The following is a 26,121-nucleotide window of genomic DNA, read 5'->3' on the forward strand; positions in this document are numbered from 1 at the left end:
TAAGACTCAAGTGAATTAACTGACTAAACAAAAATGTTAAATACAAATTACGTGAGTAAATTAAGCCATGGAAAAAATATTTCTCCTCATTTAAAAGTGCAAATGGAAACGCGTTGCTGGTTTATTAGTGGGAAAAAGGTACTAGTATACTCATTTGGGGGACAATGTCTTATGAATTGCTTTTTAAGCTGATATAGGAGTACACATAACATCCCATAAAAATCCATACCCTTTACAGAATCTAATCTCTATTGTAGGAAAATTATAAAAAGTAGAATTTTAAGGCAAATGAAAAATGTAGACATTAGAATGGGAAAAAGCAAAAATGTGAAAATAATGGATATAGCCAAGGATAAGGTGATAGTTACCACTCTTCGTAAGGAAGGTAACAGGTATTACCACCAAATGTAAACAGAGTACCTGTTCTTTTTACCCTAGCTAATTCTGATGATCTTTTTCATTGCTCCCAGTCTTTATAGAAAAAATACTTTAATGCCTTCATTTGCATTTCTTTCATAATTAGTAAAGTTGGGCATATTTTATATATTAGGTGTTTATACTTCTGTGACGACTAAAGTTGTCCTTTGTCCATTTCTTTCTGGGCTGTGTACGTCTTTTTTATTGACTGTATCCTTTGTCTGCCATGAGTTACACATTTATTTTATAATTTCTTGCCTTTCACCCAAGTCTTACTACATAGATGTTTAAAGTGTTTATAAAGTCAAATTCATTTTTCCTTTCATTCTTAAGAAAACTCCCTTTCCCAAGAAGATAAAAATTTTCACCCATGTTCTCTTCTACTATTTGGAAGTCATTGTTTCATTTCTACTTTTAATTCTTTTATCCATGTAGTTTCTTTTTTTTTCATATAAGGCATGAGATAGGGATTCAGCTTCATTATCTTGGTTTCTAGGGCTGCCATAATAATTACCACAAACTTGGGTGGCTTAGAACAACAGTTTATTCCCTCACATTTTGGAAACCGGGCCAAGTTCTGTCTGACAGCTCCCTGGAAAGGTCCTTTCTTGCCTCTTACCAGCTTCTGGGGGTTGCTGGCAACACTTGGCGTTCCTTGACTTGTAGATGCATTGTTCTAATCTCTGCCTCTCTTGTCACATTCTTCCCTATGTGTCTCTGTGTCCAAGTCTCTCTCTATAAAAACACTAGCCATTGGATTACGGCCCACTCTAATCCAGTAAAACCTCATTTTAATTTGATTAGACCTGCAAATAGGTTATTTCCACCTAAGATCATAATTACGAAGGGTTATGACTTAACATATCTTTTTAGGACACATAATTCAACTCATCATCTATTTTCCCCTTATAAATTACTCAGTTGTCCCAACACTAATTAAAACATCCAACTTTTCTGTGCTGACTTCAGATGTCAGATTTGTCATATGCTGATCCTCAGTATTCCTGGGACTGTTCATTGTTTTGTATCCATACCACACTGTTTTAATTCTTACAGCTTTCTACTGGGGTCGTTTTACCTTGTGAGCCCCTCCTTAATACTTTGGGTCAGTGTTCACTGCCCGTGTTTCTCACAAATGATTGTTCTTTCAGGTGAGCGGTAGAAATTTTTCCCAAGTTTTCCCCCAAATTTGGAGGTCCTTTTGGGATTTTTATTAACCTGCATTGACTTTGTACAATGTTTAGGAATAACTAGCACTTTCCAAATTTGATGTTCTGCAAGAATGGAGTATTGAATATAGTATTTCTTTATTCAAGTCTTATATCCCTCATTAGAGTTTTATGCTTCCTATAGGTGTATGGCATTTCTTACATTTAGTCCTTGATATTCTGTGTTGCTAATGGCAATATAATCTTGCATTATGACTTCTAAATGACTGTATGTAAGAAAACTATTGTTACAGATTGTTTTTAATCCAGCCAGCATCTAAACTTTTCTTTTAATGAAGTTTCAGTTGATTGGTTTTCCCAGTATACAACTGTGTCATCTATAAATAAGAATCATCTTGCCTTCTTGTTGCCAATAATGTACTTTGTATTTTATTCCCTTGTCTTCAAACTTTGATAAGTTGGAATAGTTTATTTCTCTAGAGCAACACACCTATTAAATCGGTCAAAAGCTGGTAACTGTGGGTAAATCACTTAGCCTCATGGGAGTTGGATTAAATTCTCTCTACCTTTGGCTCTAAGAATCAGTGTTTCCATTTACATTAACTAATAAGGGGATCCTCTTCCTGACACAGTTCTGATTCTTAAACTAATTTTTCCCCTAAATTATTACTGCTTTCCAAAAACTCGTGCCATTGCATCATCATTTCATGCCAAGTTAAGTTGTCTAAGATTACTGCCTGTGTCACCTTTAGGATACTGGATTTTATGCCTAAGAAGAGTATAAATGGATGACTTAGATCATAAATCCCAGCTTCGTTTTTTCGGTGACTAGTTAGCTTCATTTATGAGGTGCAGGACTTAATCTACATTCTCCCCTTCTATGCCTCTACGTTCTGGAGCTTGGACTCTTTTGGTCACTAGAGCTACCAGCTGGGAATGAATGAACAAACAAAAACAGATGTATAATTATTGAGCTGTTTTCAAAAATACCCACCTCGTCTCATCTTTACAACACCCCGTGAGGAGGAATTGCTGTCCGCATTTAAGGTGAGGAATCCATCAGATTAAGAGATTTACCCAGTAAGTGGCTGAATGGGGATTCTGCTTCCAGTGCTTTCTCCAGGAGATCTCAGCTGCCTGGCTGGTGGTTATTCAGATGTTTAGTGATAGAGAGATCTTAGAGTAGAGATGTTACCTGGGATATGTAACCTGTGTTCAGACACTCTAAAAGTAGAAATATTTTAGAAACAGTTAAAAACTAAAGGGGAGGAATTAAGCAGATAGAGGAAGGTAAATTATCTATGATAAATTTCTACGTTATCTATGCCAACAGGAGATGGAGAAAGGATTGCTGGCTTGCACTGAGATCCCCATTAAAGATTAATGTTTAGGTTTGAGGGGATACTTTGAGATTCTCTAGAAAGTTCTGTAACCTGGGAGCTGAAGAGTAAAAACTGACATTTATTGAGTCCTGACTATGCGCCAGGCACTACGCTAAGAGCTTCACACATGCTACCTCATTGCTAAAATTCCAGAGTACCTATGTTTGATAAATGAAGAAACTAAGGCTTGGAGAGGAAGAGTAACTTCCACTTGCCACATAGTGCAAAGCATTTCTTCAAAATGAGGAGAGTGATGAGGGATTGCCAGACTAGCTGCTCCAGGAAGGAGAGGGAATCTAGAGCACCACTGAGTGGAGGATGGGCTTGGCCCTTCTCTCCTGCTGGTAGGGGCTCAAAAACAGCATGTTGCATGCAAGGGGTAGGGCAAAGCCTGCGGGCCTGAGCAACAGGCGTCACTGATTCTAACCCACCCTAGGTTAGAGGTTATGGCTGGAGAAGGGGCATACTAAATATAAACTCTCAGTGATGGATCAATTTCAAATGATGATGTGGTCTAAGAAATCTCTTCTTTCAGCCAACATTTATTCAGCACCTACTAACAGCCAAGCACACACAGTGCTCCCTAGTCCCGAATATGTGTAGGGTAGTGGTTCATTAAGGGCAGGGGCTCTGAGGTCAGAGCACTTGAGTTAGAACCCCAACTTTGCTTCTCACCAAGTGATTCCTTCTCTTTGTCCCAGTTTACTATGAAGCAGGGGTAATAACAGTACTTAGCACATAGTAAGTATGGTTAGGAGATCATCTCGTAGAGCCTTTAGTGCAGAACTTGGCCCATGGCAAGCACTTCATAAAAATGAGCTACGCTAGGGGTGGGAAGGAATCACCAATTAAATCATCAAATTCTTAGTTAGAAACAAACTGACATGTAATGAAGAGTAAGCACAGGGTGCAGCCGGAGCACAACACGGAGACCAAGTTTTGAGACTGGGGATCAGGTCAGCCTCTTGAGGAGGTGGCATTGAAGCCTCAAAAGGGTGGTGGGTGCAGGGAGCGTGAATTGAGAAGAAACTTCCAAAACTAAGGGACGACACATGCGGGATCCTGAGCTGCAAACATTATTTTTTTCCTCTTTAAATGTACATGTTATTCTTTTTTTTTTTTTTTCTTGCGGTACGCGGGCCCCTCAGTGTTGTGGCCTCTCCCGTTGCGGAGCACAGGCTCCGGACGCACAGGCCCAGCGGCCATGGCTCACGGGCCCAGCCACTCCGCGGCACGTGGGATCTTCCCGGACCGGGGCACGAACCCGTGTCTCCTGCATCGGCAGGCGGACTCTCAACCACTGCGCCACAAGGGAAGCCCTGTACATGTTATTCTTAATTCAGTTCCTTTCTCTCCCATTTCAAACTGTCCTTTTGGTCTTACAGTTCAGCAGTGCTGTCAGGCAGAGTCAAGTGTGGCCACTTACAGGCAAAAGATAAATGGCTTCTGTTGGGCACTGATTTCGGATGAGAAACAAGCGAAATGTTCCCATCCCAACTGCCTTCATATTGACATTTTATTATTACAGATGTTCTCTGCTCAGAACCTTCCAGTGGCTTCCCCTTCCCTCAGAATGCATCCAAAGACCTTGCCGTGGCGTCCAGGGCCTTTGGCTCAGGCCCCTGCGTGCTCCTGGCCTCACGGCCAGTGCCCTCCCCCGACCAGCCAGAGGACTTCCTGCTCTTTCACCTGAGCTTTCTTCTCCCCTCTCTTAGGTTATGTAGGGCTCCCTGCCTCACCCAAGTCAGGCCTCTCCTCAAGTGTCACCTGCTCAGGGAGGCCTCCCCTCCCCCCATCTGCAGCAGCATCTTCCTGGAGTGCGCTCCCCTGCACCCTGCTTTGTCTCCATAGCGCTGGCCGCGGCCTAAGTAGTCACGTGTCTGTTCCTTGTCTGCCTCGTACACGCAGGTGCTAGGATGTCAGCTCCACAAGAGGAAGAACTTGTCTGATCCACTGTAATATTTCCAGAATTTAGGATGGTGCCCGTCACACAGAAAGTGCTTAGAAAACATTTGTTGACTAAGTGAATTGTCTACACAATCACTTCTATTTGGCTTATCATTATGTCCATGTCGGTTTTACTCCTCTTGCAGCAGTTAAAAGCAGAATCACGGAAGTTCTCGCAAGCCAGAACTGAGTCAATAAAATATGGCATAAATGTGTGGAAATCTGTTAGTCAGATGCTAAGAAAAGCTAGACAATTTGCAAAACTAACAAAACAACAGCTCTTTTTTTTTTAATGGATTTGTACCTGCTATTATTTTTTTGTTTAGATACCATTCGTATGCAAATGGGCATAAATCTTTTTTTTTAATTCATTAATTGATTTATTTATTTAATTTTTGGCAGCGTTGGGTCTTCGTTGCTGTGCGCAGGCTTTCTCTAGTTGCAGCGAGCGGGGGCCACTCTTTGTTGCTGTGCGCGGGCTTCTCATTGCGGTGGCTTCTCTTGTTGCTGAGCAACGGCTCTAGGCATGCGGGCTTCAGTAGTTGTGGCCCACAGCCTCAGTAGTTGTGGCCCACAGGTTTAGCTGCTCCACCAGGGATTGAACCCGTGTCCCCTGCATTGGCAGGAGGATTCTTAACCACTGCACCACCAGGGAAGTCCAAAATCATCTCTTCGGTTTTTTAAGAGTACCAATCTTCACGTTCCATAACAGGGTGCCAAACTCAGTGAACTGATTTTACCTCAACAATTCCACCTGTGTTATGCCATCTGTAGAACTGTTCTTCTGCATCATTTCCAGTGTTGTCGTGCAGGGCTGCATGGCACCGGGTATGACTCACTCTCCAGATCTGTAGGGATCCTCTGTTCCACATAGCAGGATTCCCACTTGACTACTGCTGAATGTTTGGGAAACATTACTACAGCTGTCTCCACACACCCAGCCTGCAGGTAGGACTGATGTTTATCAAGTCTCTGTTATAAGCAGATGTTTGGCAAATTTCTCTTACTGATCCCCTGGAGACCTGGTGAGGCAAGTATTACACGTTTTCTTCCAATTGGGGAAACTGGGGCACAGGAAAGCTAAAAGTTGTTAGGTAAACTAGAAATCACAGAGGTATGCCTTGGGAATATAATAGGAACTCAGAATGTAAATGAAACTTTGAGGACAGCAGGACTGAGGCCTTGTGCAGCTAGGGCATGGGGACAGGTGCAGCTCAGAGGCTAAGTCAGCCAAGCGCTGGGATAAGGGAGACAGGAGCCCAGCGTGACCTTGAGCAGGTACCTCTGCCGGAGTCTGTCGGGCTGAGGGAAGGACACATCCCTTCCCCCAGGGATTGGGGGAAGGCAGGCGGCCTCTGCAGTATGAAGGTGGAGTCCCTATTTTGGGGAATATGGGATGTTTAAAAGAGTCCAGAGACCCCAGAAATCAAAACTTAGTCAGTGTTCTGGGTTTGTCTGATCATTTGGGGGAGGGGGATAAGAAATGGCATCCTATAGGACTTTGAGCACCAGGATGGGGACCCCGCTGCAAACGAATGAATCTCAGAGAAATGTATTTTGAGAGACTCAAACTCGAGTTTCACTTGTCTCCAAAGTCCAGGCTTTATCCACTGTGGTCTGATGTCTCTAGCTTCCTATGTAAACAAAGGGACACTAAACCTTCCACTCGTCTTTGAATATACTTTATTCTTTAACTTTGACAACAGGCACCTACCTCCAGGTACAGCCTTCAGTGAAGCTGTAAATACACTGGAATAAGTTACTTACGATGGTTACTCATGATGCTATAGTAAAATAGTACATAAAGGCATTATTTTAAAACAGGAAAGGTACTTTCCTTACTCTCAGGTTCATGAGGATTTAAAAACTTTTGTTTAGAAGCTCAGTGTCCATCTTGTTGTATTGTCTGGATGTTTTACCTTTGCTCATGAAAAATAAATTAACACTAATCTGTTTCTCTGCCCTTCAACTCCCGGAAAGCAAAGCAATAGGAAAGGGGATTTCCAAATTGCAAATGGTTGCCAAAGTCAGCGTATTTTTCTTCCCTGGGAATCATGAAAAAGCAACAATGAGAATTGAAGTTAAAGAACTCCTCCACTTGGAAGGTTTGTTTTTAATTCTCTCGTGTGGGATAAGGATCCCACATGCTGCAACTAAGGATCCCGCATGCCTGGCACAGTCAAAATAAATAAATAAATTCATTCATTAACTTTAAAAAAAGATAATGTACGAAAAGAATCCACCATAGTGCCCCACAATTATTAGATATTATTATCAACACTAAAACGTCATTAAAATTACTGTAAGAAATTTTATAAAGATGAGATCTTGTAGATAAGCTTAAAATTTTTTTCTTTTGTTATGAAAATTTTCAAATATATACAAAAGTACAGAGTATAATGAACCCCCGTGCACCCGATACCCAGTTTCAATAATTATCAGCTCATGGCTGGTCATCCCCTTCCCCAAACACTTAGATTATTTTGAAGCAAATACCAGACATTATGTCATGTCATCTATCATACTTCAATATCTCTTTCTAAAACAATAATAATAACCAAAATCCCATATCACACTTAAAAATAAGTTAATAATGATTCCTTAATTAGATTAATTGTTGGTCGGCTGGAAGCCACAGGAGAAAAGAAGAGAATCGAGTCTGTCCAAGGCAGGGCTTTAGGTAAGTTCTCTCCAGATCCAACATGATAGAGGCATCCACTGTCACTGTCAAGGCGGTCTCTTTGTGCTGAGGGTCTGATGGCTGCGGGGTGGGTGGGTGGGGTGAGATAGAGGGGAGGGGAGGGAATAAGTTTGAAGCCAGCATTTCATGCCTGAAGAAAAGTAAAGCAAGGGTCTCCCATTATCTGTAATTTTCTTACTTCCCAAAGCAAATCCCATTTCATTTGAAACAATTCTGTACAAATTCCTCTGCTTCCAAATTGGTGAGATTTTAGAATTTAATTGTATCTTGTCATTACCTTGAGTCACAGTTGGTAGTGTGGCTTTTATGCAGACTCTGATATCACACAGAGAGCTCATCTAAGGGTGACAAGACTAGTTTAGTTTCTGAAATTTTTTTTTAAAGATTTTTTGATGTGGACCATTGTTTAAACTATTTATTGAATTTTGTTACAATATTGCTTCTGTTTTTTTGTTTGGTTGGTTTTTGTTTTTTTTTTTTTGCGGTACGCGGGCCCCTCAGTGTTGTGGCCTCTCCCGTTGCGGAGCACAGGCTCCCGACGCGCAGGCTCAGCGGCCATGGCTCACGGGCCCAGCCACTGCGCGGCATGTGGGATCTTCTCGGACCGGGGCACGAACCCGTGTCCCCTGCATCGGCAGGTGGACTCTCAACCACTGCGCCACCAGGGAAGCCCGCTTCTGTTTTATGTTTTGTTTCTTTGGCCCCGAGGCATGTGGGATCCTAGCTCCCTGAGCAGGGGTTGAAGCCTCACCCCGTGCACTGGAAGGTGAAGTCCTAACCACTGAATCACCAGGGAAGTCCCTGGTTTCTGAAATTTAACATAGCACAGAAGCTCACACATCTGTGAGAGAATTCAGTTCTTAGAATATTCGATGCTCTGCTCTCTTCTCCCCATTTCCCCTTATTTGTTCTACAACATCAGGAACCCAGTGGAAACCCCAATTTCCTTCTCTGCTGCTACTTATTAAACCTTAAATTAAGATATTTTCTTTTTTTTCTTAACTGGAATTTGAAGCAATTTGGTTGCTCCAAAGCATAAGCTATTGGCATTAAAGATATCGAACAGCGATAGTTCAAAGCCAGATTTCTATTCCCCATTTAAAACCAAGGTGAATGAAAAGTCTAGAGTTCAGTGGCTAACATGAGCAAGGAGGTGAAGGATGATGCTGAGGAGGCTAGGAGACAAGGAGTCCCCAGAAGGAGCAAAGGGCACCTAAGATAGGCTGCTTGTTTCTTCTTTGAAAGCCTAAGCCAGCTTAGAAGCAATGGAAACTTCACCTGGAGGAGATAAGGAGTTTGGATTCAGAAGTCTGACCCAGCACATCGGCACTGGGAAACACCCTCCATCCTGCTGGGGAAGTATGCCTACGTCCCCCTTTAGAAGTCTGGTTTGGGTAGGTAGGGCAATGTCTATTTTATTTGCTGCTGCATCCTTGCTGCTGAGAACAATGCCTAGCACATGGTAGGGCGGCAAATATATGTTCTTGGCTTAATTAATTAATTAATTAATACTTAAATAATTATTGATTAATTAGTACTGCTCAGCAGCCATCACTATTCCTTACTAAAGGGGCTATTCTACCAAGAACTTGAAAGTTTGACTGCCCAAGAGGAAAAAGAAACCAGCATATATTTTTTCTTTTGACCCGAAAAGCCTGTTTAAAAAAATCTTTATGACTTTCTTGTGCTTTAATGTATAATTCTAGTGTCTCTAAAATCATGTGGTAAAAAAATTTTTTTGGTAATAAAACTGATGTAGTGAATCATGGGCAAAGGACAGATGACCTAGTTTGATTAGATAAGAAGATAGGACAAAGATTTAATGTAGCTCAAAATGAACATTGCCCCCGCATTCACCCTTTTAAGGAATTACTTGGTTTGACAGGCTCAAAATCTTTATCAGCTAGGTTGCTGGAAACCGAGGGCAGGAATGGAAAAGGAAGAGGCATGAGCTGAGTGCGGCCCATTGACCGGGGCGGCTGTGGAGTGTGGGAGGGAGCCCTGCAAAGAGGCTGAGGGGCCAGAGGATATGAGGTCTACACCAGGGAGGTTACTCGAGGAGCTTCCATGAAGACAAGAAAAGGAAGAATCAACCGGAGACCCCACCTGCTTGAACCACTGCCAGGGGCCCTGATCATTGCAACTGCCAAGCCCTTTACTCAGAATCACCCTGGCAGCCCCTCTGCCCTCTCTGCCAGAATCCCTGAAGGCCTCCTTCACTCACCTGCAAGCATCTTGCATAATTCCTCACCCTGCCTGCCCTCCGGGCCACCAATCCTCAGTGTTTTGCCTTTTCTCAGCTAGCAAAGCTCCCAAAAAAACAAGCGTCCACATCAAAGTGACTTAACAGCAAATGTTTTTTGAAATGATTCTTAATACTTATTACCCCCAAATTATAATACAATATAATTTATGAACAAAATGAAATTGTATTTGCTTCAAGAACCATGGTTACAACCAAAAGGGGATGTTGAGTGGGACGATTCTAGTTTCCTCTCCTGTCCAGAGCTGTCCTCCCCTTGAGGGGAACGCTCGTCGCCTGCTGTCCTCCCCTTGAGGGGAACGCTGGTCACCTGACCAGTCACACTGACAACGATGACACCTAAATGTTGCTTTCTAGGCTTTCTCATCGGTGCCCTCCTGCCTGGTGTGGTAGGTAAGTGCTTCATTTCTTTTTAATTGCTCACAGCTTTGTCATCTGAGTCTGCTCAAGGGGACTGTTAGACATGGCAGTGGTGCATTTCTGGGCTTTGTAAAAATTTCAGCTTTCTCCTGTCACTAACTGGTCCGGACAGACATGGGGTCCGTTTCTCTCTGCAGCCTGAATAACTGCATGCGGACTTCACGAGTAGCTACTAAAGAGGAGGCACTCTTGTGGGTGCAAAAACTTCACACAGGACAAACATACACCCCTCTCTGTCTCCTTAGCTTTTCTTTCGCCTTCAAGGACAAGATAGCATACTGGTTACCAGCATAGCTCCTAAGCCAGACTGCCTGAATCTGGATTTCAACTCTGCCATTTTATTATCTAGAAAAACTGGGGCAACTAGCTTAAACCCCCTCTGCCTCAATTACTTCATCTGTAAGGTGGGGATTGTAGGTCACTGTGAGGATTAAATGAGTTAATACATGACAAGTGCTTAGAGCAGTGCCTAGCACAGAATAGACCATAAATTAAAAACATGTGAGAATTTGCTGCTGGTATTCATGGAGAGCTCTTCAAGAGCAGAGAGCATCTTATCATCCCAACATACCTCTGAGCAAGGTCATTAGGACCCCCAGTTAACAGATGGGTACCTCTCAGTGTAAGTGTCTCAAGTAACTCACAAGACTGTACAGTTGCCCACTGACTCATAACATAAAAACAATTCAATCCTCCATTTCCCAGAAATGTATGGATCTGAGTAGACTACGCCTTTGGTCTTTGGTCAGACCAAGAGCTCAATTAGCAGAATATGGCAGGAATTCAAGTGCTACTCAAATGACCACGGCTCTGCATCTCACCAGACCTGTAACCATATGGGCAAGATACACAACTTCTTTAGAGCTCAGTTTCCCCACGTGTAAAATGTACTAATAAGAATACCTACCTTATTGGGTGGTTGTGAGAATGAAAGAAGATGTAAAGCTTTGAGCACAGGGCCTGATATACATTTAAGGTTCAAATACGTTCAGTGATTAATGAAGGCCGGCCAGGGGGAGGAGGCGGAGGGAAAGGAGAAGGAATATCTTCAGCCTCTCGTTGCTCTGCTTCCTCCATTAGCCCCTCTCTCCTGAGGCTCTTCTGTCGGTTTACTGTGACGGGTGAGAGGCAGGCTCCAGGGCCAGACAGCCTGGGTACAAAGTCAGCCTCACCGTCTGCAGCTGCACCAGCTCTTTTACTTCTCCAAGGCTTGGATTTTGGTCTGTAAGAGGAAGACCGCAATAATATCTTTTGCACAGATGAGCTGGGCAGACTCAGTGAAGACAGGTAAAATCCCCTCTGTGTCTGGCACAGAGGGATTGCTATTTTCTTTGATGGAGGTCAGCAGTGGTGTTACAAAAATGAGAGAAGAAATCTGAAGACAGACGAGGTAAAGGACACTGGACTATCTATGTTCAGGACGGCAAATCGACTCTAGGAAGGATCTTCCAGAAATTGTGCATGCTTGTCACCTCCTGAAAACTTCTGCTAAGTACAATTTTATGTGCTAAATACGGTTGATCGGGCAGTGATCTGGGTGAACAAAACCAATGGTGGCATTTGACTCTTTCCAAGTACACATCACCACTTGATGCACTGAAGGAGGTCCAAAAATAAAAATAAAAACAAACAAAAACCAAATAACAGTAATGACACTATTTGGTTGGTAAAAATAACTACCTAAGGAAACAGCCCCATTCATTAGAAAATAACACATCTTGAATGTTCAGAGCTGAGACCATGGGCTTAGGAGAATTTGCTTCCATCTTAATGATATTTGAGCAAAGACCTAAAGGAGATGAAGAAATGAAGCATGTGGAAATCCTGGGAAGAGTATTCTAGGAAAAGGGAAGGGCCAAGGCAGAGACCTCGGATGGGGCCATTCCCAGCATGGTGGACCAGGAGAAAGGAGGACACTCTGGAGAAGCCAGGGGGCAAGGGGTAGATGAGGAAAAGACAGGGGATGTGCTTCCTCCCTTCTCCTGCCCACCACCTATCCCTTAGCAGAAACTTTGGGCCTATTGGAGAGGTAAAGCTTTACCTCTGCCCATTTTTGGTTTGCAGCTGGGACTCTTTTTTTTTTTAACTTACGCAACGTTACATGTCAAATTTGTTCAATAAAAAAGTCGGCTAGGACTCCTTAACAAAAAGGCAGATTAATAAAACAGTTTATTAATGCGTGCAGCGCACAACACCAGGGGGGATCCTGTATGAAGAGAAACTCAAAATGGCGGCTTAGAATTCCAGCTTCTGTACCATCTTCAACAAAGCACGATACACCTGTAGGAACATGACAAGACAGAGGAAAGCGGTTTTACTCTTCCAAGGGAGGAAACTGTGGGAAAGTAACTACGTGGGAGAAAACTAATGGAGTAAGTTTCATTTGTAGATTCTTCTGGTGCCTTCTTTGGGCTGATAGGAATCTGTCTCCAGTAAAGTCAAAGAAGAATTTATTGGCTTGGCCAAAAAGTTCGTTCGGGTCTTTCCGCAAGAGCCTGCCAGAAACCCGAACAAAATTTTTGGCCAGCCCTATATATCCTGCCTTCAGGTGGAAAAAGGGGGAGGTCAAGGGACCGTTTCCTGCATTTGTTGCTTCTTAATGGCCTTCAGCTCAAAATAATTTTTATGTCAAAGAGGCATATTTGGGGGTAATATATTCTGGTTTCCTTCAGACCCTAGAATAAAATTTTGTCAAAGATCTCTTGCCTCCAGTGGACTAAAGGTAGGTGAGATTGAGCTCTCATGTCACATGACTTGGCCAAGAAAGCACAAACTATGCCAGTGCGAAATTATCCCCCTTCCTGCCATGACTCCTGTCGAGACTCTTCTCAGGAATGCTGGGTTCCATGGCAAGCCCTTGGGCAGTTTCCCTCCACAGCACGGACCATTCCACCTGAGCAGTTATGCTCGGGCACTTGGAACCAGGATGCAGGCAGGTAAGAGCGTCCACTCAGGAGCGGAAGCGGCCTACATGCAATAAAGCCAGGTCAGCTGAGAGAGGTGGAGGACAATGAAGTAGGAAGAAGAGATGAAGCAAGAACCAGAGAAAGGAGGAATGAGTTCCAGGCTGAGGTCCTGGAGGCAGAATAGAATCCAGGCGAAATTTTGCCTCGGAGGAGCAGTAACGCCGGGTCTCCTAGGAAGGTGGGCAAAGTGGCCTTGGTGAGGCTTTTCATGTCAGTCATTACATTCCATCACCACCAGGGATGGAATTAAGTATAATACTATCTTCTCACTGCTGTTTCTTCCTCTCCAGCTTAGGAGTGGGGTGGGAGTTTATCACGTATGTTTTTATAGTCTGGATCACAACTGTCCTGAGACTTTAGCATGCATCAAAATCATCACATCAAAGATCAAAAATGTTGATTTCTGGGCTCCACTTCCACCATCTGCACCTATAGCAACTATTTCAAGGAATCCTGATGCAGGTATTATTACATTGAAAAGTATGGCTAATAACGATAGTGCTCATAACAATGTTCAGTGTTGCTCTGTTTCTTATTGTTTTAGAAACTCAGCCAGCCCACGAGTCTCTGAAACCTCAACAAGTACATTTTCAGTCGCAAAATTTTCACAACATTTTGCACTGGCAGCCTGGGCAGGCTTGTCCTGGCAACAGCAGTATCTATTTTGTGCAGTATAAAACGTAAGTAATCTGAGCTTCCTCCAGCTAGTAGAGATGGCCACTAAGATTCCATGTTCTAGAAGGCGATGGAGTGTTAGGATCTGAACTTTTGTCAGTTTCAGAAGGGTTGAGAAGAAGCAGAGGTGGGGGCAGGAGTGTGTCTTCCCTGAAGGTGACACAAAATGCATGATGACATGTAGTCTGTGACGGGAGGTACTCAGAGACCCAGCACTGAGACTTCACAGGGTCAGCCTTTGGCTTCACAACAGAGACTCTCAATATGCATTTGTCCACTGAATGTTAGAAGCGACTTGTTTAGCACCTAATATGTCCTCAATTAAATTGACGCTGTTGATAGTTGAAAAAGAAGTTGTGGGACACATGGATGTGAGTGTGTAAACTACATTTTCAATTTAAAGGTCATTTCTTTAGAGTGGGTTTACTCTTTAGAAAATTCCTTTCAAAAATGAACGCCTCCTGTAAGCATGAATGCAAATTGGAACACGCTGAGGCATGTCCTCCTGTGTGATCTTCAGACCAGTTCTAGCGGGTCGTTGCCAAAACTCAGATATAACCCACTCCTTTCCTGGATTGAGGCCTGGAAACAGAAGCTCCTGATTTGCAAATGGCAGGTTTTCCCCTTCACACATCTCTGTTCAGGGTGCTGGGGGTGGGAGTATGCAGAGAGGAGTTGAAGATCTTCCTTCTCTTATAGAGATTGAGATTCTGGCTGAACATGAGACAGGAGATATTATAGTTTAGCTTTTATGATTTTCTATTCAGAAATTCAGAAGATTAGATGTAGCTATGGGCCAAAGTAGCAATTTTTGTGCCATAAATTCATTCATGTCTCTCCAGCATGGGGTAGATCCAAAGTCAGATTTTTCCATTTATCAAGCTCTCACTAACTTCAGAAGGACTATTTCCAGAAGTTTCTCAGTCTTTAACTGCTGCTTTTCTCAACATATTTTGTGTAGCAACTGTAAACTTCACAAATCTTTACAATAAAGATTTCTCCACTCCAAAAACAGATTTGTGCGTTGTTGGAAATGCTTCCCTGTAGGAAGTGGGGATTGATGATCTTTTCATTTTTCCCCTGTAGGTAGTATAAACATATCCAAAGTGGGCCTATTTACAGTTCAAGATAAACAGTGGATTAGATGTTGTTTTTCCATGAAATTAATTAAGATTAAACTTTGGGGCCCCATGGAAAAATTTCATAGTTGTAATTCTTTTTCTTAAATAGAGCTCTTAAATTTGTATAAATTTCAGAATACCTGGATCCATTCCTACCTATGTGATATTTTCAATAGCACAATGCAGATTTATATTTTCAAAATCTTCCCTTTTGCGTCTATCCTGTTCTCATGGGTCTACTGACAGTTTCTGTCCCATTTAGGATAGGACAAAAAATGGAGTATTACATTAAAAAAGAAGCCAGTCATTACTGCTAAATTCAGCTAGCAAAGGCAATGTCTAATAGAGTTAGAAAACATTAAATTGTGCTTAATATATGTTGTTGGTTCTGCTCTTATGGTGTCTTCTGATATAATGAAACTGCTGTCAGCATATAGTTTAGAGTACAGACATCAGCAATGCTCTTCATTATATGGCTAAAAGGTTATATTTCAAGTCCTTCAACAAATATATTGGAAGCTTTCTCCCCAGCCTCTAATTCCTGCTCTGTTCCCACCATCATCTTATTGCATTTTCTTTGATTTGTGACTGGTAAGGAAGGGAAGCATTAATCCTCCCTTTTGCTGTTACACCATCCCACAGTCTTAAGCTGAATCAACGTATCTGGCGCTTTGCCTCATTACCTTTTCTTCCTGGGTTCTCCCCATTCTCTCCCAGCCTCTAATTACAAAACCCCTTAAAAAGCCCTTCCTACAACGCTCATTCAGTTGTCAAAAAAGAGACTGACGTTATGTGTTGGGTAAGTGTCACCTGAGATGAAAAGTGGTCGCAACTTCTCAGAATCAGCCATGTTACTCAACAGCAAGCTGATAAGAAGTGAGGAAAACCACAAAGTGTTGAAACCTCAGGAGCCTGAAGGACATGGAGAGCTCGTAGTAAAAAATGGAAGTTGGTTCAGACCCCAGAAGAAAAACTTCACTAAGTACTAAATATCCAAAAACCCTTATGCTAGTGTTACAGAAGGTATCAAGCTTGAGTTTATATTTCAACGAGATAGCACTTTGATAGCACTTTAATTAATTTAAAAACTTTAAAGATACTTAAGAACAGCTGTCAGCTTTCACAGTGGTACTGATATCGGAGGACAAATTTCAGCCAGTCTGAAAACTGAATAGACTGAAAAAACTGAAGACGCCTTCAATGGAATAAAGGAATGCAGATTTTTGTCTTTTCCCTTCTATAGTTATGGACAGAGACGATGGAAAAATAAAGAGGACTGCTGGGGTATTCGAGAATTCTTCTGTGACCTTACCAATGAAACGTCAGACATATGGGAACCTTACTACGGGAGAGTGAGGACGACCCTGGCTGGGGTCCACTCAGGCTGGACCATGACACAGCGGTTCTCTCCCTGGTGGGAAAGTGAGTTCCATGGAGTTTCTTTGCATTTGCTTTTCCTGCCCTTGAATAGCCCTCATGGAGCATGGATAGCTAGCTACCAGGCCCTGTGCTTTGGTGAGGTCCACACCATCGTCTCACTTGATGTCATTCTCAGAACAGCTCTAGCAGATGGCTTTTACTATTCTCATTTACAGCCCAGGACGTCAAGGCACAGAAACTTTAGTAGTAGCCCAGGTCTCAGAATTCAAATTTGGCTGCCTCTGATTCAGAGCTGACACTCTATCCCACTGCCAGGATGTTGCCTGCTAGAAAAAAAAAGTATTTTTAGATAGCAGAAAAGGAGCTATATGGGGTTATTCCTAAGCATGATGGTGAAGTTCTTGAAAATACACATTAGAAAAATTTTCTATTGAGGAAATTAAGACTTTTAGTCACCTGTCCAAAAGAGGAGACAAAAAGTGCTCTCTTGTATCCATTTCTCAATGATGTATATCCTTCTAATTTAGTCATAATGTCAGAATAATATACTATAATCTATGATGTAAATTATAAATGGAGCCATTGCCAGCAGACCTTATATAAAATAGTAGACAAGGGGTTTCCCTGGTGGCGCAGTGGTTGAGAGTCCGCCTGCCGATGCAGGGGACGCGGGTTCATGCCCCGGTCCAGGAAGATCCCACATGCCGCGGAGCAGCTAGGCCCGTGAGCCATGGCCGCTGAGCCTGCGCGTCCGGAGCCTATGCTCCGCAACAGGAGAGGCCGCAACAGTGAGAGGCCCGTGTACCGCAAAAAAAAAAAAAAAAAAAATTAGGCAAAAGGTATGAGAAAAAAAGTTTAATGTATATGTACAAAGATATGCATAACAAGACAGAAAATATGGGTATTTACTACAGTCCTCACAATGGCAACTAGTCATGAAGCTGTAGTTAATATTTATAACTGCTTTTCTCATGATTTAACTCAACGTTCTCTTTCTTTTCAGCCAGCATCTCAACTTTTCATTTTTGAGGAGTTTGAGTCCTCAAGCATGCTTGACCCCGTTGTATATATAATTCTATTTCCCTTTGATAATTGGAACCAGTCACCCTAGACAACAGAAGTACCGCATTTCCTCCTTGTTGGTTAAATGGCACAAAGAGATCCCAACCTTCAGGAGGCAGCCTCAACTACCAATTCTTTGAAAACATTGTTGTTATAACCCAGAAGAATTAAGGATCAAGTGTATGGGCATTGCCTCCACCTAGATTTATTAAACAGCTTTACTGAGATAAAATTCACATCCCTTATGATTACTCATATAATGTGTACAATTCAATAATTTTTTACTATATTCACAGATAAGTACAACCATCACCCATAGTCAATTTTAGAACATTTTCATCACCACAAAAAAGAAACTCCGTACTCTTTGGCTATCACCCTCCTATTCTCTCCCTCCTTTAGCCTCTCAGCCCTAAGTGACCACTAATCTACTTTCTGTCTCTAAAGAGTTCCCTCATCTTGATATTTCATATGAATAGAATCATATAACATGTGATCTTTTGTGACTGGCTCCTTTCATTTAGCATAATGTTTTCAAGGTTTGTCCATTTTGTAGCATGTATCAGAACTTTGTTCCTTCTTGTAGCTGAATAATATTGCAGTACACGGATATACTGCATCTTGTTTATCCATTCCTCAGTTGATGGATATTTGAGTTGTTTCCACATTTTAGCTCCTGTGAATAGAGCTCCTATAAACATTCATGTACAAGTTTTTGTGTAGACATGTTTTTATTTCTCTTGGGTATATACCTAGGAGTGGAATCACTTGGTCACCCTGTAACTGTATGTTTAATCATTTGAGAAACTGCCAGACTGTTTTCCAAAGCAGCTGCACCATTTTCCATTCCCATCAGCAGTGTATGAGGGTTCCTATTTCCCCACATCCTTAGCACCACTATGTCACTTTTTGATTATAACAGTCCTAGTGCATGTGAAATGGTATCTCATGTGATGATTTGCATTTTCCTGATGATTAGTGATGTTGAGCATCTTTTCATGTTTTTATTGGCCATTTGCATATTTCCCTTGGAAAATTGTCCATTCAGATACTTTGCCCATTTTTTTTTTTTTTTTTTTTGCCGTACGCGGGCTACTCACTGTTGTGGCCTCTCCCATTGCGGAGCACAGGCTCCGGACGCGCAGGCTCAGCAGCCATGGCTCACGGGCCCAGCCGCTCCGCGGCATGTGGGATCCTCCCGGACCAGGGCACGAACCCATGTCCCCTGCATTGGCAGGCGGACTCTCAACCACTGTGCCACCAGGGAAGCCCTGCCCATTTTTAAATTGAATGATTTGTCTTTTAATTACTGAGTTTTAAGTTTTTTGTATTACCTTATCAGATATATGATTTTCAAATATTTTCTCCCATTCTGTGATTTGTCTTTCCACTTTCTCAATGGTGTCATTTGAAGCCCCAAAGTATTTACTTTGGTGAAGTCCAATCTACCTATGTTTTCTCTTGCTACTCATGCTTTCAGTGTCATATCTAAGAATTCTTTGCCAAACCCAAGGCTATGAAGATTTATCCTAAGCTTTCTTCTATGAGTTTTATAGTTTTGGCTCTTACATTTAAATCTTTGATCAATTTTGAGTTCATTTTTATATATGATGTGAGGTAAGGGTCCAACTTCATTCTTTTGTATATGGCTATCCCATTAGTCCCAGCATCATTTGTTGAAAAGGTATTCTCTACCCATTGAATGATCTTGGCACCCTGTTGAAAATGCAAGCCATAGAGAGAAGATATTCACAGTGCATGTTTTGGACAGAGGACTATGTCCAGAATGTACAAAGAACTCTTACAAATCAATAATAAAAAGACAAGACAACTAATTTAAAAAATGGGCAAAGACTTGAACAGGCTTTTCACAAAAGGGAATATTCAAGTGGCCAATGAACATATGAAATTTCATTAGTCATCAGGGAAATGCAACTTAAAAACACAATAAATTGGTACTACACACTTACCAGAATGGCCAAAATTAAACTTTTTAAAAATAATAATGCCAAGTATTAGAGAGAATGTGAAAAAAATGGGAATATTCATACACTGCTGAAGGGAATGTAAATTGGTATATCTACTGTGGGGAAATGGCAGAATTTACAAAAGCTAAACATATATAAACTCTATCACCCAGAAATTCCACTCTTAGTTATATTCCCAACAAAATGCATGTTTTCCAAGTGACATATACAAGAATGTTCCTGCTACTTTACTCAGAATATCCAAAAACTAGAAACAACCTAAAAGTCTGTGAATAACACAATAGATGAATTGTGTTATTCATACAATTAAATACCACAGCAATCAAAAGAAAAAACTCTTTTTTAAAAATGTTTTTATAGCATTCTTTATATATATATATATATATATATATATATTTATTTATTTATTTTATTTTATTACTTATTTTTGGCTGCATTGGGTCTTCATTGCTGTGCACAGGCTTTCTCCAGTTGCGACGAGTGGGATTACTCTTTGTTGTGGTGTGCGGGCTTCTCATTGTGGTGGCTGCTCTTGTTGAGGAGCACAGGCTCTAGGTGCGCAGGCTTCAGTAGTTGTGGCACACGGGCTCAGTAGTTGTGGCTCACGGGCTCTAGAGCACAGGCTAAGTAGTTGTGGCACACTGGCTTAGTTGCTCCGCGTCACGTGGGATCTTCCCGGACCAGGGCTCGAAACTGTGTCTTCTGCATTGGCAGGCGGATTCTTAACCACTGAGCCACCAGGGAAGCCCCAAAAGAACAAACTCCTGATACATGCAACATGGATAGATGTATAGACTTTAGATTTCCAGGGCTACCATAGCAAAATACCACAGACTGGGTGGCTTAAACAACAGAAATTTAGTTTCCTACAGTTCTGGAGGCTGGAAGTCCAAGATCAAGCTGTCCACAGGTTTGGTTTCTTCTGAAGCCATTCTCCTTGGCCACTTTCTTGCTGTGTCCTTCCATGGTCATCCCTCTGTGCTCAATTGTATGTGTCTTCTTATAAGGACACCAGTCATATTGGATTAGGGACCACCCATACCACCCATATGACTTCATTTTCTAAAAAGCCATATGCTTTTTTAAAAAAGACCCTATCTCCAAATGCAGTCATATTCTGAGGTACTGGGTGTTAGGACTTCATCCTATGAATTTGAGGTGAGGCACAATTCAGCCCATAATTATATATATACAAATAAAAGTGAAAGAGTGAAACAAGCCAGACACACAAAAAAGTGTATATTGTATGATTCCAAAAATGAATGTACATGGCGATAAAAGTTAGGAAAATTGTGGTCATCCTCTGGGGTTATGTAATTGGAGGAAAGGTGAAGGAGGTTTCTGGGGTGTTGGTAATGTCCTGTTTTTTGTTCTGGGTGGTAGCTATACAGGAGTGTTTATTTGTAAAGATTTGTTGAGCCATATCCTCACGATTTATTTGTCTGTGTCTATCTTATAAGTTGATAAAAAGTGTATTTAAAATTTAAAAATTCTAACCAAATAACAAAAAAGAAAGCATCAACTTTCAACATGTGTTCACAATAAAAATAGAAGGAAGCAGATCAACACAAGCAAGGTTGGAAGAAACAAGTACTGGCTGGACCAGTGCTTCAAGGATTTGTAATATTGGAAGCAGATAATAAATTAAATAAGCTTAAAGAAATAACAGAGGGAATAAAAACATAATCAAAGGACAAAATATTACTCAGACCAAATAGATTGAAAAAGACCCAAATAGACCTCATTGAAATTCAAAAAGTTGATTTGGGGCTTCCCTGGTGGCGCAGTGGTTGAGAGTCTGCCTGCCGATGCAGGGGACACGGGTTCGTGCCCTGGTCCGGGAAGATCCCATATGTCACAGAGCAGCTGGGCCTGTAAGCCATGGCCTCTGAGCCTGCGCGTCTGGAGCCTGTGCTCCGCAACGGGAGAGGCCACAACAGTGAGAGGCCTGCGTACCGCAAAACAAACAAACAAACAAAAAGTTGATTTGGGGGGTTAAAGATCAGTTTAGACATGACAAAGTAGTAAACTGATGGACTGGAAAACCCTTCAGAATACTCCACTGAGAAAAAAAAGATGGAAAAAGAAAATGACATATGGAAAATCGAATGAGAAATGCTAACAGATGTTGAACTGAAATTCTAGAATAAAAGCATATATGTCTCTGTCTCTGTCTCTATCTATCTCTAAGTTGATTGATCATGGCTAGTTTTCAAGAATTATAAAAGGTATGTATCTATAAACTAAAAATACATAATGAATGCCGAACAAGAAAACAACAACAAAACCCATTAACGAATTAAATCATTTAGAATTACTATAGTTAATCTGGGGGAAATTAAAGTGACTATTAATTTATTTAGTTTTCTTTCCTAGTTAACGATCATCTGATTATTGATACCAAATGCAAGAAACAAAAATTCTCTCTTGATCCTTCTCCTGCTATTCCATAGTACATAACATAATTCTGTTGAAATAATTTTATAGCAACAAGTTTTCAAATGATTTTCAAGCTGCTTTGAAATTTTACATCTTTAAGGACCTACAAAATATTTGCCTTACACTAAGATCTTCACCCAAATAACTTTTTATATTTCGTTTTCCAAAACAATCACTGCAGGCTGTGGAAATGATTGATAAAGGTCCTCTTAAAGCTGATTCAGAATATATGTCTTTGCAAATAAAGAATCATCTGCAAAGGAACTTCTCAGATATTTGTATTTTAGGTGTTAGCAGTATCTCTTCATAATGATTTTTGCCAGATCCCTGAACTTAATAATGATTTGTTATTATGCATAATGTGTCCATATGAAATATTACATTTTTGAGTGATATTGTCAAATTTTCCTATTCTTTCCTCAGCAAAAATAGATCCTCCATTCATGAATATAACCCAAGTTAATGGATCTTTGTTGGTGAATCTCCGTGCTCCCAACTTACCATATAGGGACCAAAAAAGAAAAAATGTATCAATGGAATACTATGGGCTAGTATACCGAGTCTTTGTAATTAACAATTCACTGGAAAAGGTAAGTTCAGAATGAATAGATAAGTTTGGTATTTTTTCTTTTGTTTAAGCAACATTTTAGCCATAAAATAGGTCCTGTCTTTTGCTACTCTATCCCCTCTTATTTTTCCTTATCTTCTTTTAGTTCCTTCTCACTTTCATCCTCATTGATAAGCAATTAGTGGTTACGATCGCCATCAGAATTGTGTGTACATGTGTTTGCACCTTTTCCGTCATTCAGCTGGTTTCCTTTTGATTTTCCCTGCATATCTAAAGATTGGTATTAACAATATTTAATTCCATTTGATTGTCACAAATATTCATTTTTATGGACTTTACACACCTTATTTTAAAGTGGCTTTTGGATCAGAGCATTATATATTAGTGCCAGTTTTGCTCTGATATTATAATCCTCCATTGGTGACTTTATTTTGGTGGTGGTTAATTGAATGTTCCTTTTTTTTTGGTGTCCATCTAAGACAGGGTTCCTTTGGCTGTAGAACACAGAAACCCATTCAAACTGGTTCAAATAGAAAAGTGGAGGGGAGAGGAGGATTTTTACTCGGAGGTAATGATCAATCTTACAACAGCCAGAAGCAAGAAATAAAGTTTTGCCAGGCTTTGTAGTCACTGGGAAGGAGAAATGGAGAAGCAAGTTGTAAAGAATCTCACTCTGTTTCTCTGTGGTCACCTGCCACATGTCTACAACTGTCTCCAAATCTACTCCATTCATCTCACTGCACAGTTCAAATTCTTAAAAAAGAGACTCTGACCACTGAGTCAATCAATCAGCATCACTAGAGAGAAGTCATGTGGTTCCTCCACAGCCGTGTGACCTGTCCCTTTCTCAGTCTGTGAACTAGGACTCTGGAGAAGGAGGATGTGTCTCGGAAGAAACCCTACAGCCCATCTAAACTGGTCATGAACAACTTAGTTTTATCAAAAATAGAGCAAGTCAATGACTTACTGGAAACCATTTATCATCTCATTTTTCCCCCTTGTGTGTAGGAGCAAAAGGTATATGAAGGAGCTCACAGAGCTGTTGAAATTGAAGCTCTAACACCTCACACTGGTTACTGTATAGTGGCTGAAATGTATCAGCCCACATTAGACAGAAGAAGTCAGAGAAGCCAAGAGAGATGTGTGGAAAGTCCTTGAAGTGCTCTGCAGAGTGGCAATCCAAACTCTCTGAGAATAGGACGGCTCGTTTTGAAGAATCTCATTGAAAGTTGTTTATATATATATTTTTTTCTGAAATATAGTTGATTTACAATGTTGTGCTAGTTAGTTTTTATATATTCTTAATGCAATGTTCACCATTATACTTCACAGACCTCTTTGTTTAATCATTCTTTCTTCCTTTATATTTTATTTGTAAACTAAATTTAAGCAGTTCCCCGCCCCCCAAAAAATAAAACATTAGAATTTAAAGAAGAGGCAGAAAACAAAGGGCTCTGTGAAATATAGAACTTTATTTCTGACTGTAACATCTCTAACATAATCTCCATTCTTCTAAGTCAGCTAAGTAAAAATTAAAGAACCAAGGAGCAGTAGACATGTTTGTAAATGTTGAATGAATTTTTAAAAATAGCATCACAGTACCGGCTCGGTGCTTTGTGACCGCCTGGAGGGGTGGGATAGGGAGGGTGGGAGGGAGGGAGACGCAAGAGGGAAGAGATATGGGAACATATGTATAACTGATTCACTTTGTTATAAAGCAGAAACTAACACACCATTGTAAAGCAATTATACCGCAATAAAGATGTTAAAAAAAAAATAGCCTCACAGACAAGCAATCCTGACGCAATCCTTTTTCACTATCTATTGACAGTTAACTTGACATAGATATTTCAACTTTCACGTAAGTGGAATTTTTGTGTGAATGAGTATTTTGCCATACATTTCTATTTTATATGAATATACTTTCCATACATTCATTTTCTATTATATAATATTCTTACTTAATGAACCAATACTTTCTTTTAAATTCTATTCTATGTAAATAAGAATAATATTTGAAAAAAAGCCTCTCATGATTTCTGGATTAATATCTAGGTTAAGTCTATCAGCAATAACATCCAAATACCAAAGGATGCCTACTCAATACAATTTCCTTCATTTAACACATACTCACATTAAGGTTTTCTTTTCTGTTTTTGTTTGTTTTTTAATATTGCCTGAGAAGAATGTATCTTTATTCTCAAAGTCAGGTATAAGATTTTTCAGCAACAAAGTAAAAAAGAACGTTTAACTCTAATTTATACCACACTCATTACTCAATCCTCCTGGTGAAGGGTCCCTTGCCAGTGGCATCTTCATAATCTCTATATACAAGGATCTTTTGAATGACAGTTTGGTTGGGGACATAAGGTATGGTTGGGGACCAGGTAAAGAAGTTGACTTGCAGCTGAAAGCATAGCATGGATGGTGGGTTTATTGGGGAGAGGGGCTGGTGCTGGCGGAGATTGTTGAGACAGTTAAATAAAGCCCACCAACAATCTCCTAGCAGCTCCAGGCCACAACAAGTGAAGGTCTATGCGCTCGGGCTCTGTGTAGCAACAGAAAGCTGCCTTCCTCACCTTGGGCTCAGTGTTTGAGGCTGTCTTTTTTTGTGAAGATATATGAATTGGAGAACATTTGTATGATTCCTCATGAACATTGCTACAAAATGTGACAAAAATATATTAAGTGTTTCTGGTTATGTACAATTACACACAATAATAAACTGATTAAAAATTCAGAAATGTGCGGAGGGAGATAGTAAGAGACAAAGAGCTAGAGAATTATTTTCACCGCTTTCCCATGTGGTTAAAAAAAATGAATTTGAGCACACATCTTGAGATAAAAATTACTTTAATCTATGTTTTTGAATTACGGTTTTTTGTTTTTTGTTTTTCTGCTTGCTGTCCTTTTGAGGGGGAATTAAGAGCAATGGGATGGGTATGGAGTAAGGATTGTGAGTGGCCAACAGCATTTAAGTTTTTGAAATTCAGTAGTCCTGAAGACTGATCTAAAAACAGTTATGGCTGCCTCATGAAAGTTATTAGGTAGCATCAAATTTTATATTATGTTTGTTGTACTTTGTTTTTGCTTTCATGCTTAGGCAAGTTACTTAGGCATGCTTAGGCAAGAGTAAAATACTTTGTAAAAAATGTTAACTGTTACATTCTTCATTGTGTTAGGAATATATTGTACTATTTCAATAAATCTTTTAATTTTTTTGCTTTGTATTTTGACATATCTGTTACTTGGGTTTTTTAAAGGATAGACTTGTAAATTCTGTCAGATGAAATCTTAATTAGACTTCTTAGACCTACACTAAGTTCCAACCAGAAAAGAGCAAACAGTGTTGAGCAGGACTTCAGGCATTCCTTGATCTTGCCCTATGATCAAATGGCAATTCCACTCTTACAGGTTCTCAGGCCAAAAGCTTTGGGGCCATCTTTGTTTCCTCCCTTTCAGTCACATCCTATATTCAATCTGTCAATAAATTCTACTGGCTCTAAACTCCAAAATAGAACATTTCTCACACCTACCTTATTCCAGGACAACACCCTCTCTCATCTGGATGATTTCTAGAGCCACCTGGCTGGTCTCCCTCTCTGCTCTTGCCTCATTCTAGT

The 26,121-nt window shown here is 40.7% G+C and overlaps 1 protein-coding gene across 1 annotated transcript; it reads left to right on the forward strand.

Moving 5' to 3' along the window:
• Positions 1-10,211: 10,211 nt before the first annotated feature.
• IL22RA2 (interleukin 22 receptor subunit alpha 2) lies at positions 10,212-23,656 on the forward strand. Its single transcript, XM_007452048.1, has 5 exons — positions 10,212-10,272; positions 13,810-13,945; positions 16,305-16,483; positions 22,354-22,520; positions 23,507-23,656. Exons 1-5 carry the CDS (start codon positions 10,212-10,214, stop codon positions 23,654-23,656), a joined length of 693 nt encoding a protein of 230 aa, XP_007452110.1.
• The last annotated feature ends 2,465 nt before the right edge of the window (positions 23,657-26,121 follow it).

This window comes from Lipotes vexillifer, unplaced genomic scaffold (assembly GCF_000442215.2).
Source record: "Lipotes vexillifer unplaced genomic scaffold, Lipotes_vexillifer_v1.1 scaffold16, whole genome shotgun sequence".
NCBI lineage: Eukaryota > Metazoa > Chordata > Mammalia > Artiodactyla > Lipotidae > Lipotes > Lipotes vexillifer.

Bases quoted from the DNA above. Each gene is read 5' to 3' on its own strand.
- IL22RA2 (XM_007452048.1), top strand. From the start codon at position 10,212: ATGACACCTAAATGTTGCTTTCTAGGCTTTCTCATCGGTGCCCTCCTG. The intron at 10,273-13,809 runs GTAAGTGCTTCA...TTATTGTTTTAG, and splicing joins CCTCCTGCCTGGTGTGGTAG to AAACTCAGCCAGCCCACGAG. The intron at 13,946-16,304 runs GTAAGTAATCTG...TCCCTTCTATAG, and splicing joins TATTTTGTGCAGTATAAAAC to TTATGGACAGAGACGATGGA.